General features: G+C 45.5%; 1 protein-coding gene across 1 annotated transcript in view; it reads right to left on the reverse strand.

The window, feature by feature from the left end:
• LOC126095178 (irregular chiasm C-roughest protein-like) overlaps positions 1 to 27,406 on the reverse strand; it is a 520,543-nt gene that overhangs the window by 110,186 nt on the left and 382,951 nt on the right. The window contains exon 4 of the mRNA XM_049909912.1: positions 19,387 to 19,606. Coding sequence (XP_049765869.1) covers positions 19,387 to 19,606 — 220 coding nt within the window. The remainder of the gene's footprint in view (positions 1 to 19,386; positions 19,607 to 27,406) is intronic.

The raw sequence follows: 27,406 nt of genomic DNA on the forward strand, positions 1-27,406 counted from the left end.
TTAAACAATGCAAGTACCAAAAACACGCAAAGAAATTAAGAATTAAACTATGTAACAAATGAGTGACCTAGGAGTATACGACTTGCTGCTGCAGCTGCTTATCCAACGGCGGCAGGGAGCACACTGACTGTGACCAACCGACACTGGCCGTTCCAAACAAAAACAGTTGACAGACGACTACGCGAATTTACACTATTCAGGTACTAAAACGCGATGCTACAACTCTCAAATACTATAATACGCCCGAAATTTATGAATTAAACAATGCAAGTACCAAAAACACGCAAAGAAATTAAGAATTAAACTATGTAACAAATGAGTGAGCTAGGAGTATACGACTTGCTGCTGCAGCTGCTTATCCAACGGCGGCAGGGAGCACACTGACTGTGACCAACCGACACTGGCCGTTCAAAACAAAAACAGTTGACAGACGACTACGCGAATTTACACTATTCAGGTACTAAAACGCGATGCTACAACTCTCAAATACTATAATAAGCCCGAAATTTATGAATTAAACAATGCAAGTACCAAAAACACGCAAAGAAATTAAGAATTAAACTATGTAACAAATGAGTGAGCTAGGAGTATACGACTTGCTGCTGCAGCTGCTTATCCAACGGCGGCAGGGAGCACACTGACAGAACCACAGGCACATAGACACAGGCAACAGAGCATGCACAATGTCGGCACTAGTACAGTGTATATCCACCTTTCGCAGCAATGCAGGCTGCTATTCTCCCATGGAGACGATCGTAGAGATGCTGGATGTAGTCCAGTGGAACGGCTTGCCATGCCATTTCCACCTGGCGCCTCACTTGGACCAGCGTTCGTGCTGGACGTGCAGACCGCGTGAGACGACGCTTCATCCAGTCCCAAACATGCTCAATGGGGGACAGATCCGGAGATCTTGCTGGCCAGGGTAGTTGACTTACACCTTCTAGAGCACGTTGGGTGGCACGAGATACATGCGGACGTGCATTGTCCTGTTGGAACAGCAAGTTCCCTTGCCGGTCTAGGAATGGTAGAACGATGGGTTCGATGACGGTTTGGATGTACCGTGCACTATTCAGTGTCCGCTCGACGATCACCAGTGGTGTACGGTCAGTGTAGGAGATCGCTCCCCACACCATGATGCCGGGTGTTGGCCCTGTGTGCCTCGGTCGTATGCAGTCCTGATTGTGGCGCTCACCTGCACGGCGCCAAACACGCATACGACCATCATTGGCACCAAGGCAGAAGCGACTCTCATCGCTGAAGACGACACGTCTCCATTCGTCCCTCCATTCACGCCTGTCGCGACACCACTGGAGGCGGGCTGCACGATGTTGTGGCGTGAGCGGAAGACGGCCTAACGATGTGCGGGACCGTAGCCCAGCTTCATGGAGACGGTTGCGAATGGTCCTCGCCGATACCCCAGGAGCAACAGTGTCCCTAATTTGCTGGGAAGTGGCGGTGCGGTCCCCTACGGCACTGCGTAGGATCCTACGGTCTTGGCGTGCATCCGTGCGTCGCTGCGGTCCGGTCCCAGGTCGACGGGCACGTGCACCTTCCGCCGACCACTGGCGACAACATCGATGTACTCTGGAGACCTCACGCCCCACGTGTTGAGCAATTCGGCGGTACGTCCACCCGGCCTCCAGCATGCCCACTATACGCCCTCGCTCAAAGTCCGTCAACTGCACATACGGTTCACGTCCACGCTGTCGCGGCATGGTACCAGTGTTAAAGACTGCGATGGAGCTCCGTATGCCACGGCAAACTGGCTGACACTGACGGCGGCGGTGCACAAATGCTGCGCAGCTAGCGCCATTCGACGGCCAACACCGCGGTTCCTGGTGTGTCCGCTGTGCCGTGCGTGTGATCATTGCTTGTACAGCCCTCTCGCAGTGTCCGGAGCAAGTATGGTGGGTCTGACACACCGGTGTCAATGTGTTCTTTTTTCCATTTCCAGGAGTGTATTTTGTGACAGTCTTTTTGTTGTGCCTATCTGCGACTTAGCATCTCCGCTATATGGTGAGTAGCAACATCCTGTTCACAAAATGTTTTCATCCCATCCTGGATTTTCTATGGTCTGGCGGTAACATTAAGCGTGAAGTGAGTATTCCAGTGTTCAATGCCGAGGTGAGCCAGGTCAGGTGGAATGAATACAGTGAAGGCTTCCGCGAGGAGGTGGTGGTGGGGAGGGGTGGGGGGGGGGGGACTTGTCTGATAACGTGACAGAAGAAGAAATAGGAGTCGATATATAAGAAATAGGGGATCCAGTATTGAAATCAGAATTTAAAAGAGCTTTCGAAGACTTAAGATCGAATAAAATAGGAGAGACAGATTTCATTCCGTCAGAATTTCTAAAATCACTGCGGGAAGTGGCAACAAACCTACTATTCTACATCTACATCTACATCCATACTCCGCAAGCCACCTGACGGTGTGTGGCGGAGGGTACCTTCAGCACCTCCATCGGTTCTCCCTTCTATTCCAGTCTCGTATTGTTCGTGGAAAGAAGGATTGTCGGTATGCCTCTGTGTGGGCTCTAATCTCTCTGATTTTATACTCATGGTCTCTTCGCGAGATATACGTAGGAGGGAGCAATATACTGCTTGACTCCTCGGTGAAGGTATGTTTTCGAAACTTTGACAAAAGCCCGTACCGAGCTACTGAGCGTCTCTCCTGCAGACTCTTCCACTGGAGTTTATCTATCATCTCCGTAACGCTTTCGCGATTACTAAATGATCCTGTAACGAAGCGCGCTGCTCTCCGTTGGATCTTCTCTATGTCTTGTATCAACCCTATCTGGTACGGATCCCACACTGCTGAGCAGTATTCAAGCAGTGGGCGAACAAGCGTACTATAACCTACTTCCTTTGTTTTCTGATTGCATTTCCTTAGGATTCTTCCAATGAATCTCAGTCTGGCATCTGCTTTACCGACAATCAACTTTATATGATCATTCCATTTTAAATCACTCCTAATGCGTACTCCCAGATAATTTATGGTATTAACTGCTTCCAGTTGCTGACCTGCTATTTTGTAGCTAAATGATAAAGGATCTATCTTTCTGTGTATTCGCAGCACATTACACTTGTCTACATTGAGATTCAATTGCCATTCCCTGCACCATGCGTCAATTCGCTGCAGATCCTCCTGCATTTCAGTACAATTTTCCATTGTTACAACCTCTCGATACACCACAGCATCATCTGCAAAAAAGCCTCAGTGAACTTCCGATGTCATCCACCAGGTCATTTATGTATATTGTGAATAGCAACGGTCCTATGACACTCCCCTGCGGCACACCAGAAATCACTCTTACTTCGGGAGACTTCTCTCCATTGAGAATATTGGTCTGATAGTCCATATGCTCTTACTTTGTTCATTAAACGACTGTGGGGAACTGTATCGAAGGCCTTGCGGAAGTCAAGAAACACGGCATCTACCTGTGAACCCGTGTCTATGGCCCTGTGAGTCTCGTGGACGAATAGCGCGAGCTGGGTTTCACATGACCGTCTTTTTCGAAACCCATGCTGATTCTTACAGAGTAGATTTCTCGTCTCCAGAAAAGTCATTATACTCGAACACAATACGTGTTCCAAAATTCTACAACTGATCGACGTTAGAGATATAGGTCTATAGTTCTGCACATCTGTTCGACGTCCCTTCTTGAAAACGGGGATGACCTGTGCCCTTTTCCAATCCTTTGGAACGCTACGCTCTTCTAGAGACCTACGGTACACCGCTGCAAGAAGGGGGGCAAGTTCCTTCGCGTTAGTGTGTAGACTGTATGAGTCTAGCGATGTACCATCTGCTTTTGGAAGAAACATAATCCACACAATTCCGAAGATAGATAGAGCCGACAAGTGACAGTTTAATATCTCAAGCATCCCAGCTGCTGACAAGAGTGATGTACAAAAAATTATAGAAGAAAAACTGAGTACGTGTTAGATGACGATCAGTCTGGCTTGATGGAAGATCAGTACACTAAGGAAGCAGTTCTGACACAGCTGGTAATGGAAGTAAGACTGAAGAAAAATCAAGACACGTTCATAGAATTTTATGACCTGGAAAAAGCGTTCGACAGTGTCAAACGGTGGAAGATGTTCGAAATTAGAAAAATAGGGGAAAGCTATAGTAAAAGACGGGTAATATACAACGTGTACAATAGCTAGGAGGGAACAATAAAAGTGGAAGACGGTGACCGACGTGTTCGGATTAAAAAAGTTGTAAGACAGTGATGTTACTTATACATCATGCAGTTTCTCGCTTTGCATAAACTCTTAGTTTTCCCTTTGCCTGTTTCTTCCTTTTGCTTCGTCGAGCAACCATTATTATTTTCCTCTCCTGCTTCCAGAATCCATTGAACCCTTCTATCACAATACAAATCAAAATTCTATTTTGAAATGTGTGCTCTGTTACGTATATTTGCGTCCTTCTGTTTTAGGGTTCCGTACCTCACTTGGTGAAAACGGAACCTACCAGCAGGAGTGTCCAAACCGCGGTCCGCGGGCCGCATGCGGCACAATAGAAAAATAAGGGAAAGTTATAGGAAAAGACGAGTAATATACAACATGTACAAGAGCGAAGAGGGTACGATAAGAGTGGAACATCAAGAATGATGTTCTCGGATTAAGAAGGTTGTAACACAGTGATGTAGTGACGGAAGTAAAAGAAGGGTTCAAGAATGGAATTAAAATGCAAGGTGAAAGGATATTAATTATAAGATTGGCTGATGACATTGCGGAGTGAAAGTGAAAAAGAATTACATGATTCCTTGAACTGAGTGAACAGTCTAACTAGTACAGAATATGGACTGAGAGTAAATCGAAGAAAGGCGAAAGTAATGAGAAGAAGCAGAAATGAGAACAGCGCGAAGCTTGACATTAAGATTGATGGTCACGAAGTAGATGAAGTTAGCCGGCCGGTGTGGCCGTGCGGTTCTGGGCGCTTCAGTTTGGAACCGCGTGACCGCTACGGTCGCAGGTTCGAATCCTGCCTCGGGCATGGATGTCCGTGATGTCCTTAGGTTGGTTAGGCTTAAGTAGTTCTAATTTCTAGGGGACTGATGACCTCAGATGTTGAGTCCCATAGTGCTCAGAGCCATTTGAACCATAGATGAAGTTAAGGTATTCTGTTACAGAGCCAGTAAAATAACCGATGACGGACGAAGTAAGGAACAGATCAAAAGCAGACTAATACTGGAAAAAAGATAATTCTGGGCCAAGAGATGTTTACTAGTATCAAACATAGGCGTTAAGCTCTGGAAGAAATTTCTTAGAACGTACGTTTGGAGCACAGCATTTTATGGTAGTGAAATACTGACAGTGGGAAATCCGGAAAAGAAGAGTGTGGAAGCATTTGAGAAAAATGTTGAGAATAGGCGAACTGTTAAGGTAATGAATCTAGAGGTTCTCCGGACAATTGGCAGGCATAGGAATGTATGGCAAACACTGGCAAAAAATAGAGGATGGTAGGACATCTTTTAAGACCACAGAGAATAGATTCTGTGGTGGCACCGCCAGACACCACACTTGCTAGGTGGTAGCTTTTAAATCGGCCGCGGTCCGTTAGTATGCGTCGGACCCGCGTGTCGCCACTATCAGTGATTGCAGACCGAGCGCCGCCACACGGCAGGTCTAGAGAGACTTACTAGCACTCGCCCAATCGACTTTGCTAGCGATGGTTCACTGACAAATTACGCTCTCATTTGCCGAGACGATAGTTAGCATAGCCTTCAGCTACGTCATTTGCTGCAACCTAGCAAGGCGCCATTACCAGTTACTATTGATGCTGTAATACATGTACCGCCAAGAGCGACGTTCACCATTTACGGATTAAAGTTAAGCATTCCAACAGCTACGTCCTTATTTGCAACAGTCTAATTTCCTTGTCCTGTTCCAGACCTCACGCCAGCCTGCGTGAGCTAAAACGCGTGCCTTTCGGCTTCCTCTTATAACTGGTGTTGGCTCTCCTGCCAACCCACAACAGCTTCCATGATACTAGAGGGTAAAGACAGTAAATGTAGACAGAGACAGGAATAACTTCAGAAAATAACTGAGGCTGTAGACTGCAAGTGTTGCTCTGAGGTGAAGAGTTTCGCACAAGGAGGAATTCGTGGCGGGCCGTATCACACCAGTGAGAAGAAAGATGACTTTAAAAAAAATAAAAAATAAAAAGATGAAGTAGAAGTGGTACCTCGCTGTAACGTGTCTCACAATGGTTTAAGTACGTCATGCACTGAAATATTCTGTATGTAACGTTCGGGTGCATGGAAACAGTGGGTTAAGCGGAACTGACGTGGAGACGATACAGGATGATAGAAAGTGGCTATCGTATTTGGAAGTGTCCATGACAACACAATGAATGAAGTTGCCTAGTTTGTTTCTGTATCAACGCGTACAGTATCAATGCGGATAGTCCGACGTATCTGGAAGGAAAAGTGTACCAGCCGCAGCCTTGTAACACGACGTAAGACTTCTGGTCGTAAAGATATTGTAATCGCCTCTCTTCGGAAACAAGTATCACGATCTGTCAATGAGAATCACTTACAGACCCAACAAGAATTAATGGTTGAAACCAGTCGAACGAAATGGTCATTTGGAGCCAGACACCTCGCAACCGAATTTGTTGACAGCGACACGTTTAGCTGCACGTTTTCAATGTGCCAAATAACACAGAAACTGCACATAGCTGGCTGCTGGCGTGTAGTGTTGTCTCACAGCTGAACGTTTTTCCCCTTCTCAAATGGCGCACTATTCGAATGCGCTGACGGTCCAAAGAAGCCCTTAAAACACAGAATATGGAGCGCGTAGTTCAGACAAGATGTAGTTCTGTGATGACTTAGGCAGGCACTTGATACCAATACCTTGGCCCAGTAATATATATTACCGTGAGTACGAATCTGGATGTTTGTTTGAACATTCTCTTTCACCTCTTTATTATAACCATGTTGTGGGGACTTTCCAAGATGGCAGCAGCCGTATTCGCAGGGCTGAAGAGATGCGGTTATGGTTTGACGAAGACGTAGGAACCAATCGCACATCAAGTGGTCCATTAAATTACCTGATGTCAATGCCATAGAAAATGTCTGTTGCTGTTTGTAACTGTTGGTGACACGTATCAATCAGCATCGCCGTGAGTAGGCAGTGCCGCGGGATCTAATTACTAATGCTTGGCTTCAGTCTAATAAAACAATACAGAGTCGGGGGAACGCACACTAGTCACAGATGTCTGTAGAACAGGTAAACAAAGGAAATATGCTGGCGTTCTACGTTATTCGTTATTTAAGTTGCAAGTAATTCATTTGCGAATACATATGTCTGAATGAACTGCTTACTCGAATAACTATCCAGGTCGAAATGTGTTCGAATAATGTCCATCTCTGGTCTACATCTACATCTACATTTATACTCCGCAAGCCACCCAACGGTGTGTGGCGGAGGGCACTTTACGTGCCACTGTCATTACATCCCTTTCCTGTTCCAGTCGCGTATGGTTCGCGGGAAGAACGACTGTCTGAAAGCCTCCGTGCGCGCTCTATTCTCTCTAATTTTACATTCGTGATCTCCTCGGGAGGTATAAGTAGGGGGAAGCAATATATTCGATACCTCATACAGAAAAGCACCCTCAAAGTGGTCACCACTACACGTCACACTTCCTTCCTTTTTCAAGTCAAAATGGCTCTGAGCACTATGGGACTCAACTTCTGAGGTCATTGGTCCCCTAGAACTTTGAACTAGTTAAACCTACCTAACCTAAGGACATCACACACATCCATGCCCGAGGCAGGATTCGAACCGGCGACCGTAGCTGTCTCGCGGTTCCAGACTGTAGCGCCTAGAACCGCACGGCCACTTCGGCCGGCTTTTCAAGTCATTTCAGCCAATTTTATCAATTGTATCGAGCCCTGTTACCTAATCAGCTTGATTTACTCACGAGAGCCTACGGCGTAGCTGCATTGCCGAAGTTTTCATTTTTTAATTATGAACAAAGTTCGGAATTATAATCAGTAGCTTCATCAACATAAATCTTTCTCATTTGTTCTGTCCAAAATATGTCTCAATGTCGTCGTGATTGTACTAGCAGACTGAATGAGAGCATTTTTTCGTCAGCTATACTTTCAGCTTAATCAGTGACCTCCCATGACGTAACACAGGTTGATTTTTTTCCGCAGTGTAGAAACTCTAGAGACCGGTCGATGAGAGGACACGGAACAAAACAGGTCTAATGAATGCATGGTTTCCATTCTAGGGACCATCTATCAAATCAAACATTGTTACAGAGACTGCGGTCTGATACGCGCCGTAACATACAGCCACAGTTACAGTATGCATGGTTTCTTTCTAGAGGGTGCTACTGTTCTTCAAACGTCATGGCCTAGCAGTCTCTCTTGCCACAATCATTGGTCCGATTCACGTCTCACCTTGTAGTGGATGTGATACAGCGTTGTATACAATCATTCCGTATTTGATTCGAGAGCTTGCCGACATGGTATTTGTGGTGTCACCGCCAGACACCACACTTGCTAGGTGGTAGCTTTAGATCGGCCGCGGTCCATTAGTACATGTCGGACCCGCGTGTCGCCACTGTCAGTAATTGCAGACTGAGCGCCACCACACGGCAGGTCTAGAGAGACGTACTAGCACTCGTCCCCAGTTGTACGACGACTTTGCTAGCGACTACACTGACGAAGCCTTTCTCTCATTTGCCGAGAGATAGTTAGAATAGCCTTCAGCTAAGTCCATGGCTACGACCTAGCAAGGCGCCATTAACCATTTCTAGAGAGTCTCACTTGTATCATCAAGAATGCTGTATACAAATGATGGATTAAAGTTAAGTATTCCAGCAGTTACGTACTTTTCTTTATAGCATTCATTACGTACCCTGTTTCAGACTTCACGCCCATCTGCGTGAGCTTAACGCGTGCCTTTCGGCTACTTCCGAGTGGCGTGGCTGTCTTGCTACGCCACAACAGTGTTTATTTACGGAAAGGCAAATGCCAACGGTATGCGGGCAACAAGGCTGTATCAGGAGACCTTCCTCGCCGACAACAATCACAGCACTCAATATTTCGAACAGCGTTTCGCCTTTCGTCTGAGACAAAGTCTTTCAGCAAGCAGGGAATCATGAAGGACGTATCCGAAATGTTCGGGAACCAGACGTGGAGGAAAATGTGATTAACACTGTGGAAGACGACCGCTGCGTCAGTACCAGGCAGTTGTCCCTACAGTACACGGTAAGCCAGGCGACAGTGTGGAACAATTTCCATAATTGTTTCTACACTTATCACTTACAGCACGTGCAGGGCTCGCTAGCGACACATTTCCCACTTCGGGAGCTGTTTTGTCACTGGTTTCTTCACCAGGAATCCACTATTCCGGGATCTGTGTCGTCGATCCTATTGACACATGGTACCACCTTTACGCGGAGTGGTGTCTTCAACTTTCGTAACAGTCAACTGTGGGATAGTATGCTGAAACCCCATGGTATGGTGACAGCGAATCATCATCATCGGTGTAGCGGGAATGTGTAAGCCGGCAAAAATTGGCGACCGTAATTCCTGCAGGTTTCTTTGCCTCCCCTGCTGGAAGAAATGTCATTGATGATTCGAAGGGTTATGAGGCTACCACATAATGGTACTCGAGCCTACTTCGCCGTTAAGTTCTGGACGCATCTCAATCGTGTCTTCGCTGGTCGATAGATCGGACGATGGGATTCAGTTGCAAGGCCTGTTCGTTCGCAGTATCTCAAAACGTGCGATTTCTGGTTATGGGGCCATCTGGAAAGTACCGTGTATGCAGAACCCATTCCAGATGTGGAGACACTGGGTCGGCGTATTCGTGCTACCTTTGACAATGTTCGGATGCAGCCTGGCCGATGTAAACGGATGAGACAAAACATGGTAAGGTGCGTACACGGTGCGTTGAGGCACATACAGGGTGTTTCAAAAATGACCGGTATATTTGAAACGGCAATAAAAACTACACGAGCAGCGATAGAAATACACCGTTTGTTGCAATATGCTTGGGACAACAGTACATTTTCAGGCAGACAAACTTTCGAAATTACAGTAGTTACAATTTTCAACAACAGATGACGCTGCGGTCTGGGAAACTATAGTACGATATTTTCCACACATCCACCATGCGTAGCAATAATATGGCGTAGTCTCTTAATGAAATTACCCGAAACCTTTGACAACGTGTCTGGCGGAATGGCTTCACATGCAGATGAGATGTACTGCTTCAGCTGTTCAATTGTTTCTGGATTCTGGCGGTAGACCTGGTCTTTCAAGTGTCCCCACAGAAAGAAGTCACAGGGGTTCATGTCTGGCGAATAGAGAAGCCAATCCACGCCGCCTCCTGTATGTTTCGGATAGCCCAAAGCAATCACACCATCATCGAAATATTCATTCAGGAAATTAAAGACGTCGGCCGTGCGATGTGGCCGGGCACCATCTTGCATAAACCACGAGGTGTTCGCAGTGTCGTCTAAGGCAGTTTGTACCGCCACAAATTCACGAAGAATGTCGAGATAGCGTGATGCAGTAATCGTTTCGGATCTGAAAAATGGGACAATGATTCCTTTGGAAGAAATGGCGGCCCAGACCAGTACTTTTTGAGGATGCAGGGACGATGCGACTGCAACATGGGGCTTTTCGGTTCCCCATATGCGCCAGTTCTGTTTATTGACGAAGCCGTCCAGGTAAAAATAAGCTTCGTCAGTAAACCAAATGCTGCCCACATGCATATCGCCGTCATCAATCCTGTGCACAATATCGTTAGCGAATGTCTCTCGTGCAGCAATGGTAGTGGCGCTGAGGGGTTGCCGCATTTGAATTTTGTATGGATAGAGGTGTAAACTCTGGCGCATGAGACGATACGTGGACGTTGGCGTCATTTGGACCGCAGCTGCAACACGGCGAACGGAAACCCGAGGCCACTGTTGGATCACCTGCTGCACTAGCTGCGCGTTGCCCTCTGTGGTTGCTGTACACGGTCGCCCTACCTTTCCAGCACGTTCATCCGTCACGTTCCCAGTCCGTTGAAATTTTTCAAACAGATCCTTTATTGTATCGCTTTTCGGTCCTTTGGTTACATTAAACCTCCGTTGAAAACTTCGTCTTGTTGCAACAACACTGTGTTCTAGGCGGTGGAATTCCAACACCAGAAAAATCCTCTGTTCTAAGGAATAAACCATGTTGTCTACAGCACACTTGCACGTTGTGAACAGCAGACGCTTACAGCAGAAAGACGACGTACAGAATGGCGCACCCACAGACTGCGTTGTCTTCTATATCTTTCACATCACTTGCAGCGCCATCTGTTGTTGAAAATAGTAACTACTGTAATTTCGCAACTTTGTCCGCCTGAAAATGTACTGTTGTCCCAAGCATATTGCAACAAACGGTGTATTTCTATCGCTGCTCGTTTAGTTTTTATTGCCGTTTCAAATATACCGGTCATTTTTGAAACACCCTGTAGAAACCGTTTCAACACATACTGTAACTGAGGCAGCATGGACCAGCGCGTATTAGACCGAAGTCTCTGTAACAATGTATGATTGAATAAACGGTTTCTAGCATGGGAACTATGTATTTCCGGACATAAGTTCATTAGACAGTTTTTATTCTGTATCTTGTCATCGATCAGTCACTAGAGTTTGTACACGTTGGGAAAAATCACCCTGTATTTTCGATTGTCACATTAATTGCGGTTTTACATTATCATTCTCAGTTACTATTATAACACTTGGTGAATCTCAGGCACACTCGCACAACGTACAGTTTCTCCATAGAAAACATCTTAAATCGACACAGAAAAAGAAAATCTAATCCTATATGAATTGCAACTCTTCTCGGGCCCCTTAGTGCCGCTGCGTTGTGACAAAGCTGCTTACAGGCCATGTTTCCGTAGCCACATGGGCGGGACACTCGCTTGTTACCGCGTAGTCGCAAGAGACCCAAATGGCATCGGAATTTTATATTTATGGTACGTGAAGTTCAGAAATCAAGTACCAATCAGCATAAACATTTCCATGAAACCGTACAAAATAAACCGAAAAGTCGGCTCTTAAGTTTTCTGACAGGCTTTAATACACTAAAGAAAGGTTTTTTTCTTTTCTCAGTAGGGGTTATGCAGCTGTATGGTACTTCCCTAACAGTCAACTGTGGGATAGTATGCAGAAACCCCATGGTACGGTGACAGCGAATCTTCATCATCGGTGCAACGGCAATGTGTAAGCCACGTGTGTAGCCTGGGTAAGATTCCCAGTCCTTGGAAAACTTTAAACAAAGTTGCATGTTCCATGTACATTTCGATGAAGCGTAAGATACAAAAAAATTTAAAAAATGTAATTTATAATAATTTTATTTAAATTTAAACAATCAAACCTGGATTTTTGTGCTTGATATACGGGACTAATTATAAATAAGAAGGGTAAATTTTTCATACATGTAACAATTAGATATCTGTTGATTAGTAGATGTTTGATGAATTCTATGTGTGTAGGTATTCGAACTGAACAGAAAATAAGGAAAAAAGTAATGAGCGAAACGAGCCTCGAACTACCGGTTACCATTCTCGCGCGCTACTGATTTTTTTTTTCATCTCCGTGTATTTTAAACTTCACGGAATTGCTAGCAGAACATGCACCTCTGCTTAAAAATTGGATCAGCAGGAAATCGAACGCAAAACTGCTACGTGGTAGGCGAGCATTTCAACATAGGGAGACACAAGGTGTCGTCAATAACAGTTCTTTAGTGTAGTAACAACGGTCGGAAAACGCCAAAAGCGATTTTCTAGAGAATTTTTTGAGATTTGCTTTGGGCTATTAATATTTGGGTACCGAACTTGACGCAGTGAATTTACCGAATTACAATAATACGACAGCTGTGACGTCCCCCACGTCAGTTGAGACTGCGATGTGAGAAAAGGAATGTTTTGATCTTTCCCTTCCAGTACCAACAACACAAGGGTATGTGCCAACATAGCAATCAGCTGCTACGACATAAATTTTGGCATGGAAGTAACATGCATTCGCGAATAAGAAATCCAGTGACGCGGGTCACATTTGTAGCAAGGCATATGAAATTACCTTAAGGCTGCTGTAGTACAACGCGATGAGTAGAAGAAAAACGACAATCAAAACATTTAGTAAACATTGGCTATTGTCTCACAAATTGCATAAGGTACTTAAACATAGTACGGTTGCCAATATTAAACAATCAATCGTTCGCTGACAAAGACAGCAGTACAGCACTTTGTCAGGGTCACTAGTTTGGGGTCTCTGAGTGTGGCAGCAGTGCAAAACAGAGAATAGTCGGCACCAGGTGTTCTGAATGATGCGGACTTTAAGGATCAGTACTAACAAGGGAAACCCGCATCTCGTGGTCGTGCGGTAGCCTTCTCGCTTCCCACGCCCGGGTTCCCGGGTTCGATTCCCGACGGGGTCAGTGATTTTCTCTGTCTCGTGATGGCTGGGTGCTGTGTGCTGTCCTTAGGTTAGTTAGGTTTAAGTAGTTCTAAGTTCTAGGGGACTGATGACCATAGATGTTAAGTCCCATAGTGCTCAGAGCCATTTGAACCACTAACAAGGGAAACTCACTATCGCAACCTCCTCAGGTTTAGTGGTAAAATGGTCCAGTGTATAGGCCGTCAAACACTGAACACAAAAAATGGTTCAAATGGCTCTGAGCACAATGGGCCTTGCCATGGGAGGCCATCAGTCCCCTATAACATAGAACTACTTAAACGTAACTAACACAAGGACATCACACACACCCCTGCCCGAGGCAGGATTCGAACCTGCGACTGAAGCGGTCACGCGGTCCCAGACTGAAGCGCGTAGAACCTCTCGGCCACACCGGCCGGCAACTGAACACAGATCAAGCATGAAAACAGGGAGAATGTGTAGTGAAGTGTGGGAAAAAGAAACAAAATAGAAACAGTGAATGGTCAAGGATCAAAATCAGCAATATCTAGCAACTTTGCACAACTGTGACGTCATCGTCATGTGGTCACCGTTTTGTACTGCGAATTGGGAGATACGTGCTCACGTTTCTCTTATTTCTTAATTTTTATGTTCACAGAATTAGCAACTGTCCGTCCGGTCGTTGACGTGTCTGTTCGCTGTATTGAAATTTGCGTCTGTATCGTGCTGTAACGTCCGTTTGCAACAGCACGGTGTAACGAACGGACCTCCAGAAGTGCTACGCAAGTACCACCTGTTATGACTCTTGCGTTCCTTGGAAGTTTTTACTCTTGAATTCCTTCGTTGCAACATAGCTCACACCCGTTTACTTGTTTTCTTCTTTTTTTCATTTCTGTGAGAGGTCTACGCGGCATCTCGCGTGCTCTCTCTGTTCGTCACATATACATGCGACGGTAATATATCCTTAACACATGAGTCATATTCTATGACCAGTGTAGAGTATGAGAGCTGCCATGACTACAGAATGAGAACAGACATTGAATTATCAGACTGACAGTTCATAATTTTGTGAATAAAAATAAAAGAGTTAGGCACAAGGAAGATGTGAACACCGATTTCCCGCTTTGTAGTCCAAGACCGTAACACAGTGACCACACAACTACGACCTCGTGGTTCTGACAATTTCCTCGATATTGAACATCTGAATCTTGGAACGTTCACTTTTCCTACTTTGATTCTTTTATCACACTTCAGTACACCATTATAGGGGGGGTTCAAAAAGTCTCTCCGCAGTGCCGTATGATTGTTAGCAGCGCGTGCCGTATGGCAGAGTGAATGCACGGAAATGAAACTCAGTGAAATACAAGTCATTAATTTATAGAATATTCATTTTTAATTTTAATTTTAAATACTAATAGCCTCAGTTGTAAAGTTTACCTACATTTACCTAGGTTTCAGTCAGCATAACCCAAACTTCTTTAGAATTAGCTCGACGATGTCTACTATGGACAAATTGTAGTTACTTTTATTTTGAAGAAAGTTGCGTCATCCCGAGTGAAGCCTAGGTAAATCTAGGTAAACTTATCTACTGAGCTGTTGGTTTTTAAAATTAATATTTGTACAGTTGCTGACAGGGTCGCGAAATGTTGACAGTATTTCCATCCAGTTTTACTTACAAATTTTCACATTAAATATTGAAAGTGTCCCCCCTGTTGTTGCATACACAATTAAATTCGTAGAATCATGTTTCTAAACATATACTGTAACATTTCTTCTGTAACAGAAACAGTGAAAGTGGATATTGCAGTTTTCAATTCATCGATGGATTTTGGACGGTTTTTATAGACAGTTGCTTTCGTTGCACCCCGGAAGAGAAAGTCAGGTGGGGTTAGGTCAGGCGATCGTGGAGGCCAAAGTCCCTGTGAAATTACGCAATCACCAAAAACATCAGCAAGCAGAGACATTGAAACGCAAGCTGCATGCGTGGTTGTACCATCGTGTTGAAAATAACAGTTCAGAATTTCAGTTAACACAAGTTCTCCTATGAATAGGTGCAGAATATCACTGCACTATCGTTCTGCGTTTATTGTTTCGTGGAAAAATATGGGACCTAAAATCCGACGTCTATAAATTGCAATCCAAACTCCTATTTTCACAGAATGAAGTGGTTTCTCATGAATACACAATGGATTTGCAGTACTCGACATACGAGAATTTTGCGAGTTCATGTACCCAGATAAATGTAACCACGCCTCATCAGTGATAAACGTGTCATTGAGAATATCCCTTCCATTCTCTTGAACGAAATTTTTGAACCATTGGCAATAATGCAGTCTCTTGCCATGATCAGTATTTTTCAGTTCCTGCACGACTGTCACTTTGTACGGGAAAAATTCTATTTATTTCCTTACAGCTGTGTGGGCCGTTCCGAAATTAACCTCGATTTCCTGGGCGAGTGTCCTTACTGACTTGTTCGAACTAATCGACATTTTATCGGAAATATCGAGCAGTTTATACTCAGACAAAACACTAGGACGACCACTTCTCGGTGCATCTGTCACTGAACCCGTACTTCGAAATTTGTTTACCGAATCTATCACAGTATCGCGATGTGGGAGTTGTCTCCGGGAAAAGTGATTTAAATCTTTAACGAACTGAAACTTTGTGTTTACCGAGAGATTTGAACACTTGTTCGACTAAAAATACACGTTCTTCAATGGTAAGAATTTTAACAGTGACAAAAACGAAACAAAGGAACTAAACATAAACATTCACGTCAACACGTAACGACACACACCAACGATACTACTGACGTTGGCTGAGATAAAGGGAACAGTCGGATGTTGGGAGAGTCCACTTGAAGGGAAGTAACCGAGGAAGGCGAACAATCATACGGCACTGCGGGCAGAATTCTTGAACACCCCGTATCTGAGGGGTGTGCGATGTGTGGTTTCTCTTGTAAGGAACACATGACCAACTTATCGATCCCTTACTAATATTAGACTATTGGGGAGCTTATAAAAAGGTAATTTACGTTCTTTTTTGTTGTGGTCTTCAGTCCAAAGAATGGTTTGATGCAGCTCTCCATGCTACTCTATCCTGTGCAAGCTTCTTCTTCTCCCAGTACCTACTGCAACCTACATCCTTCTGAATCTGTTTGGTGTATTCATCTCTTGGTCTCACTTTACGATTTTTACAATCCGCGCTGCCCTCCAGTACTAAATTGCTGAACCCTTGATGCCTCAGAAATTCTCTACCAACCTATCCCTCCTTCTACTCAAGTTGTGCCACAAATTTCTCTTCTCTCCAATTCTATTCAATACCTCCTCATTAGTTATGTGACCAAACCATCTAATCTTCAGCGTTTTCTGTAGCACCACATTTCGAAAATTTCCATGCTCTTCTTGTCTAAACTATTTATCGTCCATGTTTCACTTCCATACATGGCTACATTCCATACAAATACTTTCAGAAACGACTTCCTGACACTTAAATCTATACTCGATGTTGACAAATTTCGCTTCTTCAGAAACGCTTTCCTTGCCATTGCCAGTTTACACTTTATATCCTCTCTACTTCTAACATCATCAGTTATTTTGCTCCCCAAACAGCAAAACTCATTTACTACTTTAAGCGTTTCATTTCCTAATCTAATTCCCACAGCATCACCCCCTTTAATTCGACTACGTTCCATGATTCTCGATTTCCTTTTGTTGATATTCATCTTATATCCTCCTTTCAAAACACTGTCCATTCCGTTCAGCTGCTCTTCCACGTCCTTTGCTGTCTGTGACAGAATTACAATCTCATCGGCGAACCTAAAAGTTTTTTTTTTCTTCTCCATGGATTTTAATTCCAACTCCGAATTTTTCTTTTGTTTCCTTTACTGCTTGCTCAATATAGAGATTGAATAACATCGGGGAGCGACTACAACCATGTCTCACTCCCTTCCCAACCACTGCTTCCCGTTCATGCCCCTCGACTCTTATAACTGCCATTTGGTTTCTGTACAAATTGTAAATAGCCTTCCGCCCCCTGTGTTTTACCTCTGCCAACTTTAGAATTTGATAGAGAGTATTCCAGTCAACATTGTCTAAAGCTTTCTCTAAGTCTACAAATAGTAGAAACGTAAGTTTGCATTTCCTTAATCTATTTTCTAAGATACGTCGAGGGGTCAGTATTACCTCACGTGTCCCAACATTTCTACGGAATCCAAACTGATCCTCCCGGAGGAGGATCCTCCCAGTTTTTCCATTCGTCTGTAGAGAATTCGTGTTAATATTTTACAGCCGTGACTTATTAAACTGACCGGTAATTTCCACTTCTGTCAAAACCGCCTTTCCTTGGGATTCGTCCCGCGTCCGGCCATCCTGATTTAGGTTTTCTGTGATTTCCCTATATCGCTCCAGGCAAATGCCGGGATGGTTCCTTTGAAAGGGCACGGCCGACTTCCTTTCCCGTCCTTCCCTAATCCGATGAGACCGATGACCTCACTGTCTGGTCTCCTTCCTCAAACCAACGAACCAACCAATCCTTGGGATTCGAATTGTTATATTCTTCTTTAGGTCTGAGGGTATTTCGCTTGTCTCATACATCTTGCTCACTAGATGGTAGAGTTTTGTTAGGCCTGGCTCTCCCAAGGCTGTCAGTAGTTCTAAAGGAATGTTGCCTACTCCCGGGGCCATGTTTTGACTCAGGTCTTTCAGTGCTCTGTCAAACTCTTCACGCAGTATCATATCTGCCATTTCATCTTCATCTACATTCTCATCCATTTTTATAATATTGCCCTCAAGAACATCGCCCTTGTCTAGACATTCTATATACTCATTCCAGCTTTCTGAATTCCCTTCTTTGCTTAGAACTGTGTATCCATCTGAGCTCTTGAGATTCATACAAGTGGTTCTCTTTTCTCCAAAGGTCTCTTTAATTTTCCTGGATTCAATATCTTCTTACCCCTAGTGATATGCGCCTCTACATCCTTACATTTGTCCTTTAGCCACCCCTGCTTAGCCATTTTGCACTTCCTGTGGATCTGATTTTTGAGACGCTTTTATTCCTTTTTGCTTGCTTCATTTACTCAATTTTTGTATTTTCTCCCTTTCTTCAATCACATTCATTATATCTTCTTTTACCCAAGGATTTCTACTAACCATCGGCTTTTTACGTACTTCACCCTTCGGTGCCTTCACTATTTTATCTCTCAAAGCTACCCATTCTTCTTCTACTGCATTCCTGTCCCCCATTTTGGTCAATCGATCCCTAATGCTCTCCCTTAAGCTCTCTACAGTCCGTAGTTCCTTCAGTTTGTGCAGGTCCCATCTCCTCAGATCCCCACCTTTTTGCAGTTTCTTCAGTTTTTATGTATAGCTCATAAAAAATAGATTGTGGTCAGAGTCCACATTTGCCGCTGGACGTCTCCTATCTTCCAAACTTTACAGAAGCTCTCCTGCGAACTTTGCAGAACTAGCACTCCTGAAAGAAAGGATATAACGGAGACATGGCTTAGCCACAGCCTGGAGGATGTTTCCAGAATGAGATTTTCACTCTGCAGCGGAGTGTGCGCTGATATTAAACTTGCTGGCAGATTAAAACTGTGTGCCCGACCGAGATTCGAACTCGGGACCTATGCCTTTCGCGGGCAAGTGCTCTACCAACTGAGCTACCCAGCACTTGCCCGCGAAAAGCAAAGGTCCCGAGTTCGAGTCTCGGTCCGGCACACAGTTTTAATCTGCCAGGAAGTTTCATATCAGCGCACACTCCACTGTAGAGTGAAAATTTCATTCTAGCTAACAAGATAGTTTCATACGCGGCGACAGGTGCCGGCCCACAAAGTCGGTATAGGCTCTTAAGGAAAAATGTTTGACGTCAGCTGCTCTAGCGGCTAGAGGCGGCGTTGCACGGTAGCAGCGTGGTGGCCGCCGCGGGTGACTTCCACCGTCGTGTGCGCCTGTCTGTACTGACCGACGACGGTGAGGCGGACGCGGAAGACGGCGGGCGGGTGCGCCGACACCTGGCACTCGTAGTCGCCCTGGTCGCGCTCCGCCGCCGCGCGGATGCGCAGCCGCCAGTCGCCCTGGCGCGGCTCGTAGCTCAGCTCGTAGCGCTCGTCCGCGCTGTACGTGTGCGGCCCGAACGTCAGCAGCTGCAGGCCGCCGCCCTCCTCGCGCCGCATCCACGACACCTGCCGGACAGAGGACACAGGCTGACACGTGGCGGAGGTGGTGCAGTTGGTAACACCCCAGCTGGTAGCTCCACTTACCCACCTATTCAATGAATGTCTCGGGCAGCAAAGATTCCCGAATATCTGGAAAGTCGCTAATGTGGTAATTATTGAGAAACGCCCTGATAAAGACCCAACTATAGGTCCTATAGACCTATTTGCTTATTGGACGTGTCTGGAAAACTCCTAGAGAAATTGCTAGCTGACAGACTGACTACACACCAAGTGCTGTGCGGGATGAGCAGCAGGCAGTTCGGCTTCAGGACAGGGCGATCGGCAACTGATGCAACTGATGAGGTCTGCGGCCGGTTGAATATTTAAACAGTTATTGCCCCCAAAACTGTAACAAATGACCCAAAACTTTGGCAAATTTCCCCAAAATTATGTCGATTTTGCCCCAAAGTAGTAACATATTGTCTCAGAACTTTAACAAATTGCCTCAAAATTATAGTAAATTGTTTAGCAATATTGTAAAATTTTGCCCTCTGTACTGTCTCATCTTTTAAAATTCGTCTCATTAAATATTTTTCCTCTCTCTTTGCCCCCTCATTAATTTTCATCCCACATAAATTTGGGTGCTCGGAAAATATTTATACAGACCACTGTAGATATCCTGTCTTTCCTTCGGTGCTTTATCATTAAATATCATCTCAGACTATTTAAAAAGTACCCCAGATTTTTGCACCATATATGGAAGATGTGTAAACACTTGAGACACACACACTCACACACACAAACACACACACACACACAAGTCGCATGCCCACCATATGCAAGAGAAAGAGTGAGAGAGCGCGTTCAGTGTGTAGAGCTACTTCCACACACCACAGCTGCGCTGTTAACAGAAGAGAAATAATGTATTTCAATTTGCTAACGTTATGTCACATGAAGCACAAATTACAGGAGAAATGACAAGGAATGGAACTCAAAAAAATGTACCCTGCATATAAAATTGGCATCATGGTCGACACCAGTGGCACCTTTTACAACCTGTGGTGGCCTTCACTCTTCTCCTCCTTGTGGGAGGAAAGAGTGTCCAGGGCCGCTATATGGTTGCCTAAGGAGCTACTGTGAGGATCGGCAGGCTTAGCTATCATACCCTAGCGGTAAAATTGGATAAACCTTAACGAAGGGATGTCCCCAGGCTTCCGTATTGGGTCCCCTATTCTGAGACATCCACATGGAGCCATTTCTGAACAACATGCAACAGAGTGAAGAGGTGCTAGAGGTGATAGCCTACGCTGATGACCTCCTCCTGTTTGTTGGCGGCAGGAGCCGCGTAGACATTGAGCCGAAAATAGAGTGGGCCGTAGAAAAACTTGAATTGTGGTGCCGGAATACCCAGATGTCAATTTCACCAACAAAATCAACTTACCTTCTTCAATTTTGGTAAACATTTTTGGAATACAGTGATCAATAGATTATTATATTTAAACTAAAAATCATAATTGATCACAACACTTGTGTTACAACAACATAGGTGACCGGTTTCGGTTATATTTATACACTCCTGGAAATTTAAATAAGAACACCGTGAATTCATTGTCCCAAGAAGGGGAAACTTTATTGACACATTCCTGGGGTCAGATACATCACATGTTCATACTGACAGAACCACAGGCACATAGACACAGGCAACAGAGCATGCACAATGTCGGCACTAGTACAGTGTATATCCACCTTTCGCAGCAATGCAGGCTGCTATTCTCCCATGGAGACGATCGTAGAGATGCTGGATGTAGTCCTGTGGAACGGCTTGCCATGCCATTTCCACCTGGCGCCTCAGTTGGACCAGCGTTCGTGCTGGACGTGCAGACCGCGTGAGACGACGCTTCATCCAGTCCCAAACATGCTCAATGGGGGACAGATCCGGAGATCTTGCTGGCCAGGGTAGTTGACTTACACCTTCTAGAGCACGTTGGGTGGCACGGGATACATGCGGACGTGCATTGTCCTGTTGGAACAGCAAGTTCCCTTGCCGGTCTACGAATGGTAGAACGATGGGTTCGATGACGGTTTGGATGTACCTTGCACTATTCAGTGTCCCCTCGACGATCACCAGTGGTGTACGGCCAGTGTAGGAGATCGCTCCCCACAACATGATGCCGGGTGTTGGCCCTGTGTGCCTCGGTCGTATGCAGTCCTGATTGTGGCGCTCACCTGCACGGCGCCAAACACGCATACGACCATCATTGGCACCAAGGCAGAAGCGACTCTCATCGCTGAAGACGACACGTCTCCATTCGTCCCTCCATTCACGCCTGTCGCGACACCACTGGAGGCGGGCTGCACGATGTTGGGGCGTGAGTTGAAGACGGCCTAACGGTGTGCGGGACCGTAGCCCAGCTTCATGGATACGGTTGCGAATGATCCTCGCCGATACCCCAGGAGCAACAGTGTCCCTAATTTGCTGGGAAGTGGCGGTGCGGTCCCCTACGGCACTGTGTAAGATCCTACGGTCTTGGCGTGCATCCGTGCGTCGCTGCGGTCCGGTCCCAGGTCGACGGGCACGTGCACCTTCCGCCGACCACTGGCGACAACGTCGATGTACTGTGGAGACCTCACGCCCCACGTGTTGAGCAATTCGGCGGTACGTCCACCCGGCCTCCCGCATGCCCACTATACGCCCTCGCTCAAAGTCCGTCAACTGCACATACGGTTCACGTCTACGCTGTCGCGGCATGCTACCAGTGTTAAAGACTGCGATGGAGCTCCGTATGCCACGGCAAACTGGCTGAAACTGACGGCGGCAGTGCACAAATGCTGCGCAGCTAGTGCCATTCGACGGCCAACACCGCGGTTCCTGGTGTGTCCGCTGTGCCGTGCGTGTGATCATTGATTGTACAGCCCTCTCGCAGTGTCCGGAGCAAGTATGGTGGGTCTGACACACCGGTGTCAATGTGTTCTTTTTTCCATTTCCAGGAGTGTATAACCATCTTGAGACCATGGCTTCCTTGGAGGATGGGAGGCGGAGCTCTCCTCAGCTGCTACGAAGACTTCGTAGCAGCTGAGCAGCGCTGCCTACCATCCTCCAAGGAAGCCATGGGTCTCAAGATGGTTATATAACAATATAACCGAAACCGGTCACCTAATTTAAGTGTTGTGATCAATACTGAACTTTAGTTCGAATATAACTTACCTTCTGCTTAAAGGACAGCTAGTGAGAAATCCTACTGTGACAATTGAGCGCTCACGAGTCTTTAGGCGGCGTGAGACACGCTACTTCATCATTATCATCGGTGGAAGGTGGAACTTCGGAAGGCACATTGAATCCGTGACCCAAAGGGCATTACAAGTACTTAATAACCTCATCTCTGTAGGTCATAAAAGATTTCACCTTCCCCATCATATGATAAAATTGTACAACAATAGCGTACTAACGTGGATAGTGGGTTACGGCTCCGGAGTCTGGGCACACAGGCTCACCAGGCTGGTGCCCGCCATGACAGTGAGAAGAGTACAGAGAAACATGTTGATAAGGTCTGTGGGGGCATGCAGGACATCTCCAGGGGGCCCCCTGTTAATAATAATGGGGCTCTGTCCTCTGGACATCAAAATTAGGGAGCTAGCCGCATGGTATTGGGCTAAGATAGGTGATGATATGAAAATAGAAGGCATTTTGGGAGTTCGGGTTAGAAACAAAGGTGAGATAAGGAAAAGAGGCAAAGAACTATGGCAGGAATCACGGGAAATGGACTAATCTGGCAGAAGAACTTTCCAACTCTTACCAAATGTAAAGGAAAGGCTACGTATGGGGTGTTTTGAGCTAACCCGGCATTTGATCCATTTTTTCCACTGGTCATGGGCCCTATCCGATATATTTATGCCGGTATGGGAAGAGGGCTACGCCCGAGTGTGACTGTGGCGCATCCGAGGGTACTGCCGACCATGTGGTTTACGAGCGCCCCCTTTCCGATGATGTAGCATCTACATTACAACAGCAACTACCAAACAACGACACACACGACTTGCTGAGACACGAGGAGACTTTGCAAACCTTGAATAATCTGGCTAACGAGGTATCACGGACTTAACGTAGTTGGGTTAGTAGGATTTAGAAATAGAAAACGGAATAGGAACCTGCAGAGATGAGTAATTTTGGCCTGCCCAGTGTAAGGGGCTCGCTCATCGGGATTAGCTCGATGAGCACGGCATTGCAGTAGGTTTATACTCACACTGACACACCTGTGACGCTGTAGGCAGTTGAGATTAGCTACAAGTAGGTATTAATGTGTACAGCGTAACCTGTACTGTCTGTAGTTCACAAGTAAAATGTAATTAGCTGCAAATAACAACAATGTAACCCACTAACCATTAAGGTGGTGTGTTACATTTGTATAATTAGGGGAACTCGGGGCGGAACGGGATATTTAATGTTTAAAAATTTCTATAAAATAAGGGAACACAAGGAAACACTTCTTAAAGTGATAAAAAACACCTTGTAGTGCAACCTAACGTAGCTTATTTTAAAATCACATAAAACAATACATTTTGCATTTTTTACAATTTTTCAAAGAAAGTCTTGCATATTTCCCGTTCCGCCCCACCCACGTGGCAGATTGGGATAAGGGTACTTTTTGTTAAATTATTGCATAAATGTTGAATACGAATATAGTATTAAACTATGACAAAATGTTGTATGACAGGCAATTCAGACTAAGGAATGTGTAATTTAAACAATTAAAAAGTCATTCTTCAAAATCTGAAAATATTTTAATGTCATTCTGAAAAATGTACAATGCTTAATAACCACCAAACCACTAACTACTAGGCCTTTCGATAATAGTCACAAATCAATATTTCCTCTTCATCTTCACTTATGCCAGCACATGAATTTTGTGCCCACTCTGGCATGTGACCCAGCCCTCATTAGAAACGGAGTAGAAGTCCCCACAGTAGACACACTCAGAATCCTCTCTCTCTGATTCTCTCTTGTCGATCATCTTCTTCCTTTTATTTTTCTTAAGGTCTTTGATGTCCTCTTTTTTCGTTTTTTTTTTGGGGGGGGGGTACAGTTTGATATTTTTGCCTTCAGTTGCATTGCACCTGACGTCTCTGTTCTGACATTGTTTGTATTTGTGCCTCCTCCTCCTTTCTGTAGGCCTACTTTACGTGTGACAGCATTCTGCAATTCCCTCTTATAAGGAGAATCTGCTATTACGACGGTTTTTCCTTTTCGTCTTGTAGTCCGCCGAGTATTTTGTCAGATTAGTGGGATTGGAATGACAGCCTCGGGCGATATCTGGAAAGCTGAGTTGTTCGGCGAACATAGCTGGTTGGGAGCGTCTGGCGTCCATGAACATCCAGGCTGGGTTTGTTTTCTACTTGCATCAAAATATGACGGGGCAGAACGAGACACTATCTCATTTTGCCCCGTCTCGTTCCGCCCCAAGAGCACTTTTGAGGTTAACAACCTTTATGGAGTGTAATAACTGACGTATTTAAACGCATTAAATAACTAAAGTATAACAAATGCCATGCACTTTAAGGGAATGTGTCATTTTACGGTACACAATTAACAATTATCAGCTTACCTGGCGTTGAAATTCACCAAACGTTAGAACAACGGAAGCGGTAACGTGACGGACAACAATTCACTTAGATCTTACACTTTAAACTAAATCAGAATGGCTGCCCTCACTTCCATTCGGAGAAATAGTTCTATGCCCATACAACAGGTTGCAACACTGTCCAGTCTAGAAAATAGCAATTTCCCATTGTGCCCCGCTATCCCGTTCTGCCCCAAGTTCCCCTGTAACGTATTGTGAATAAAGAATTAAAAAAAAAAAACAGGTAACAGTCGTCTTAGGCTACACGTCCGATCAAAAGGATCGGCACAACTAGTAGTACACATTAAAATGGACCGAGCGAGGTGGCGCAGTGGTTAGCACACTGGACTCGCATTCGGGAGGACGACGGTTCAATCCCGTCTCCGGCCATCCTGATTTAGGTTTTCCGTGATTTCCCTAAATCGTTTCAGGCAAATGCCCAAATGTATCCTTTGAAAGGGCACGGCCGATTTCCTTCCCTATCCTTCCCTAACCCGAGCTTGCGCTCCGTCTCTAATGACCTCGTTGTCGACGGGACGTTAAACACTAACCACCACCACCACCACATTAAAATGGGCATAAAATAAGAATGGTTCAGACAGAAGGGTGAAGGAGGACATCGCAAGTAATTTCTGTGTGTCTATCCTTTTGACTGTGACTACGACCGTTGAGTATTGTAAGAAAATGAAACATCTACAACTGTCCTTATGATGACATTTACTGTGCAGCTACCAATTTCGGCGCTTCAATGCACCATCTTTTGGCCTTAGTTGATGTTGAAGGATTTATCACAATCCACATATATGACGCATTAGTGACAAACATAAATCTAAATATCCACGGGTGTACTGCCGGTCTACAGTGTCCAACGGGCACAATATTTCGGCTGTCATACAAGTCGCCATCATCAGGTGAACTGACGGACTGAGCTCCTGTGAAGGTGCCGGCACGGAGATCCGTACGCTATGGCTGCTGAGGGGGAACTGGGTTCGGTCGCGGCGGCGGCCGATTTAAATACCCTCAGCCCGCGACGCGCTCACTCCGCCGTCCGCGCCCGGCGCCACGGTCGCGCGGTTGAACAGATTGCGACGGCGTCTGAGATGACGTCGCAGTGATGGCTCTGTCCGCCGTGGTTGTCACAACTATACGTTTGCTCGATTTACTCTTGATTAACCCAATCGCTGGTTCCCAAGCCTTGCTAAGATTACGGCCACAGTCACGGTTCATGAGGTCGTCATTGGTGCGAATTTCGATGGCCTCTCTAACAGCGCTGTCCCAGTATCTCGACGTCTGTACCAGAATTCTCGTGAGTTCATACTCCATAGCGTGATTTTCCGACAAACAATGTTGAGCGACCGACGCTTTGCTCGGATACATCAGTCGAGTGTGCCTCTGTTGTTCACGGCATCGATCCTCGAAGGTACGCATCGTCTGACCAATATACGACTTGCCACATTGACACGGAATCTGGCACACGCCGGCCTTCCTCAAACCGAGGTCATCTTTGGCGCCCCCCACCAGTGCACGAATTTTATTCGGAGGACAGAACACAGTTCCGACCCGGTGTTTCTTCAAAATTCGGGCGATTTTCCCCGAGAGTGCGCCTGTATATGAAATAAACGCAGTGCCTACCTCCTCCCTCGTGACTTCATCCATCTCCACAGCTTGTGCTGTAGTGGATGGGCGGCGAGCACTTAGAACTGCTTAAACCTAAGTAACCTAAGGACATCACACACATCCATGCCCGAGGCAGGATTCGAACCTGCGACCGTAGCGGTCACGCGGTTCCAAACTGAAGCGCTTAGAACCGCACGGTCACACCGGCCGGCGCAGTTATTTAAAATAATTTTCCAACAGCATAAAATTCATGTTTACCTTTAAATGAAGTAGTTTGAAAACAAATTTTAAAAGTCAGTAAATTATGTAAGCGGAGTAGAGCTTTGTTAAGGGGAGAACTGTGTTCTGAGCATGTCACAGGCTGAAGACGGAGAGATGAGGGGTAGAAGCCTGAAGGTGAACAGGATGCCCAACAACCAATTTCCCCCCTAGCAGCGTAGAAAAGTGTGCGGACATTTATGCAGATTCTCTCCATACGAATTACTTGCGTCTGTGTTATTAGTAACTAATATCGGCAGTCTATGTAGAGTTAACGCGTTTCGTACAAAATAAACACTCCTTGCATAAGTCCGTGCACTGTGTCAGAAGTGATTGA

This window comes from Schistocerca cancellata, chromosome 1 (assembly GCF_023864275.1).
Source record: "Schistocerca cancellata isolate TAMUIC-IGC-003103 chromosome 1, iqSchCanc2.1, whole genome shotgun sequence".
In the NCBI taxonomy this organism is placed as follows: Eukaryota; Metazoa; Arthropoda; class Insecta; order Orthoptera; family Acrididae; genus Schistocerca; species Schistocerca cancellata.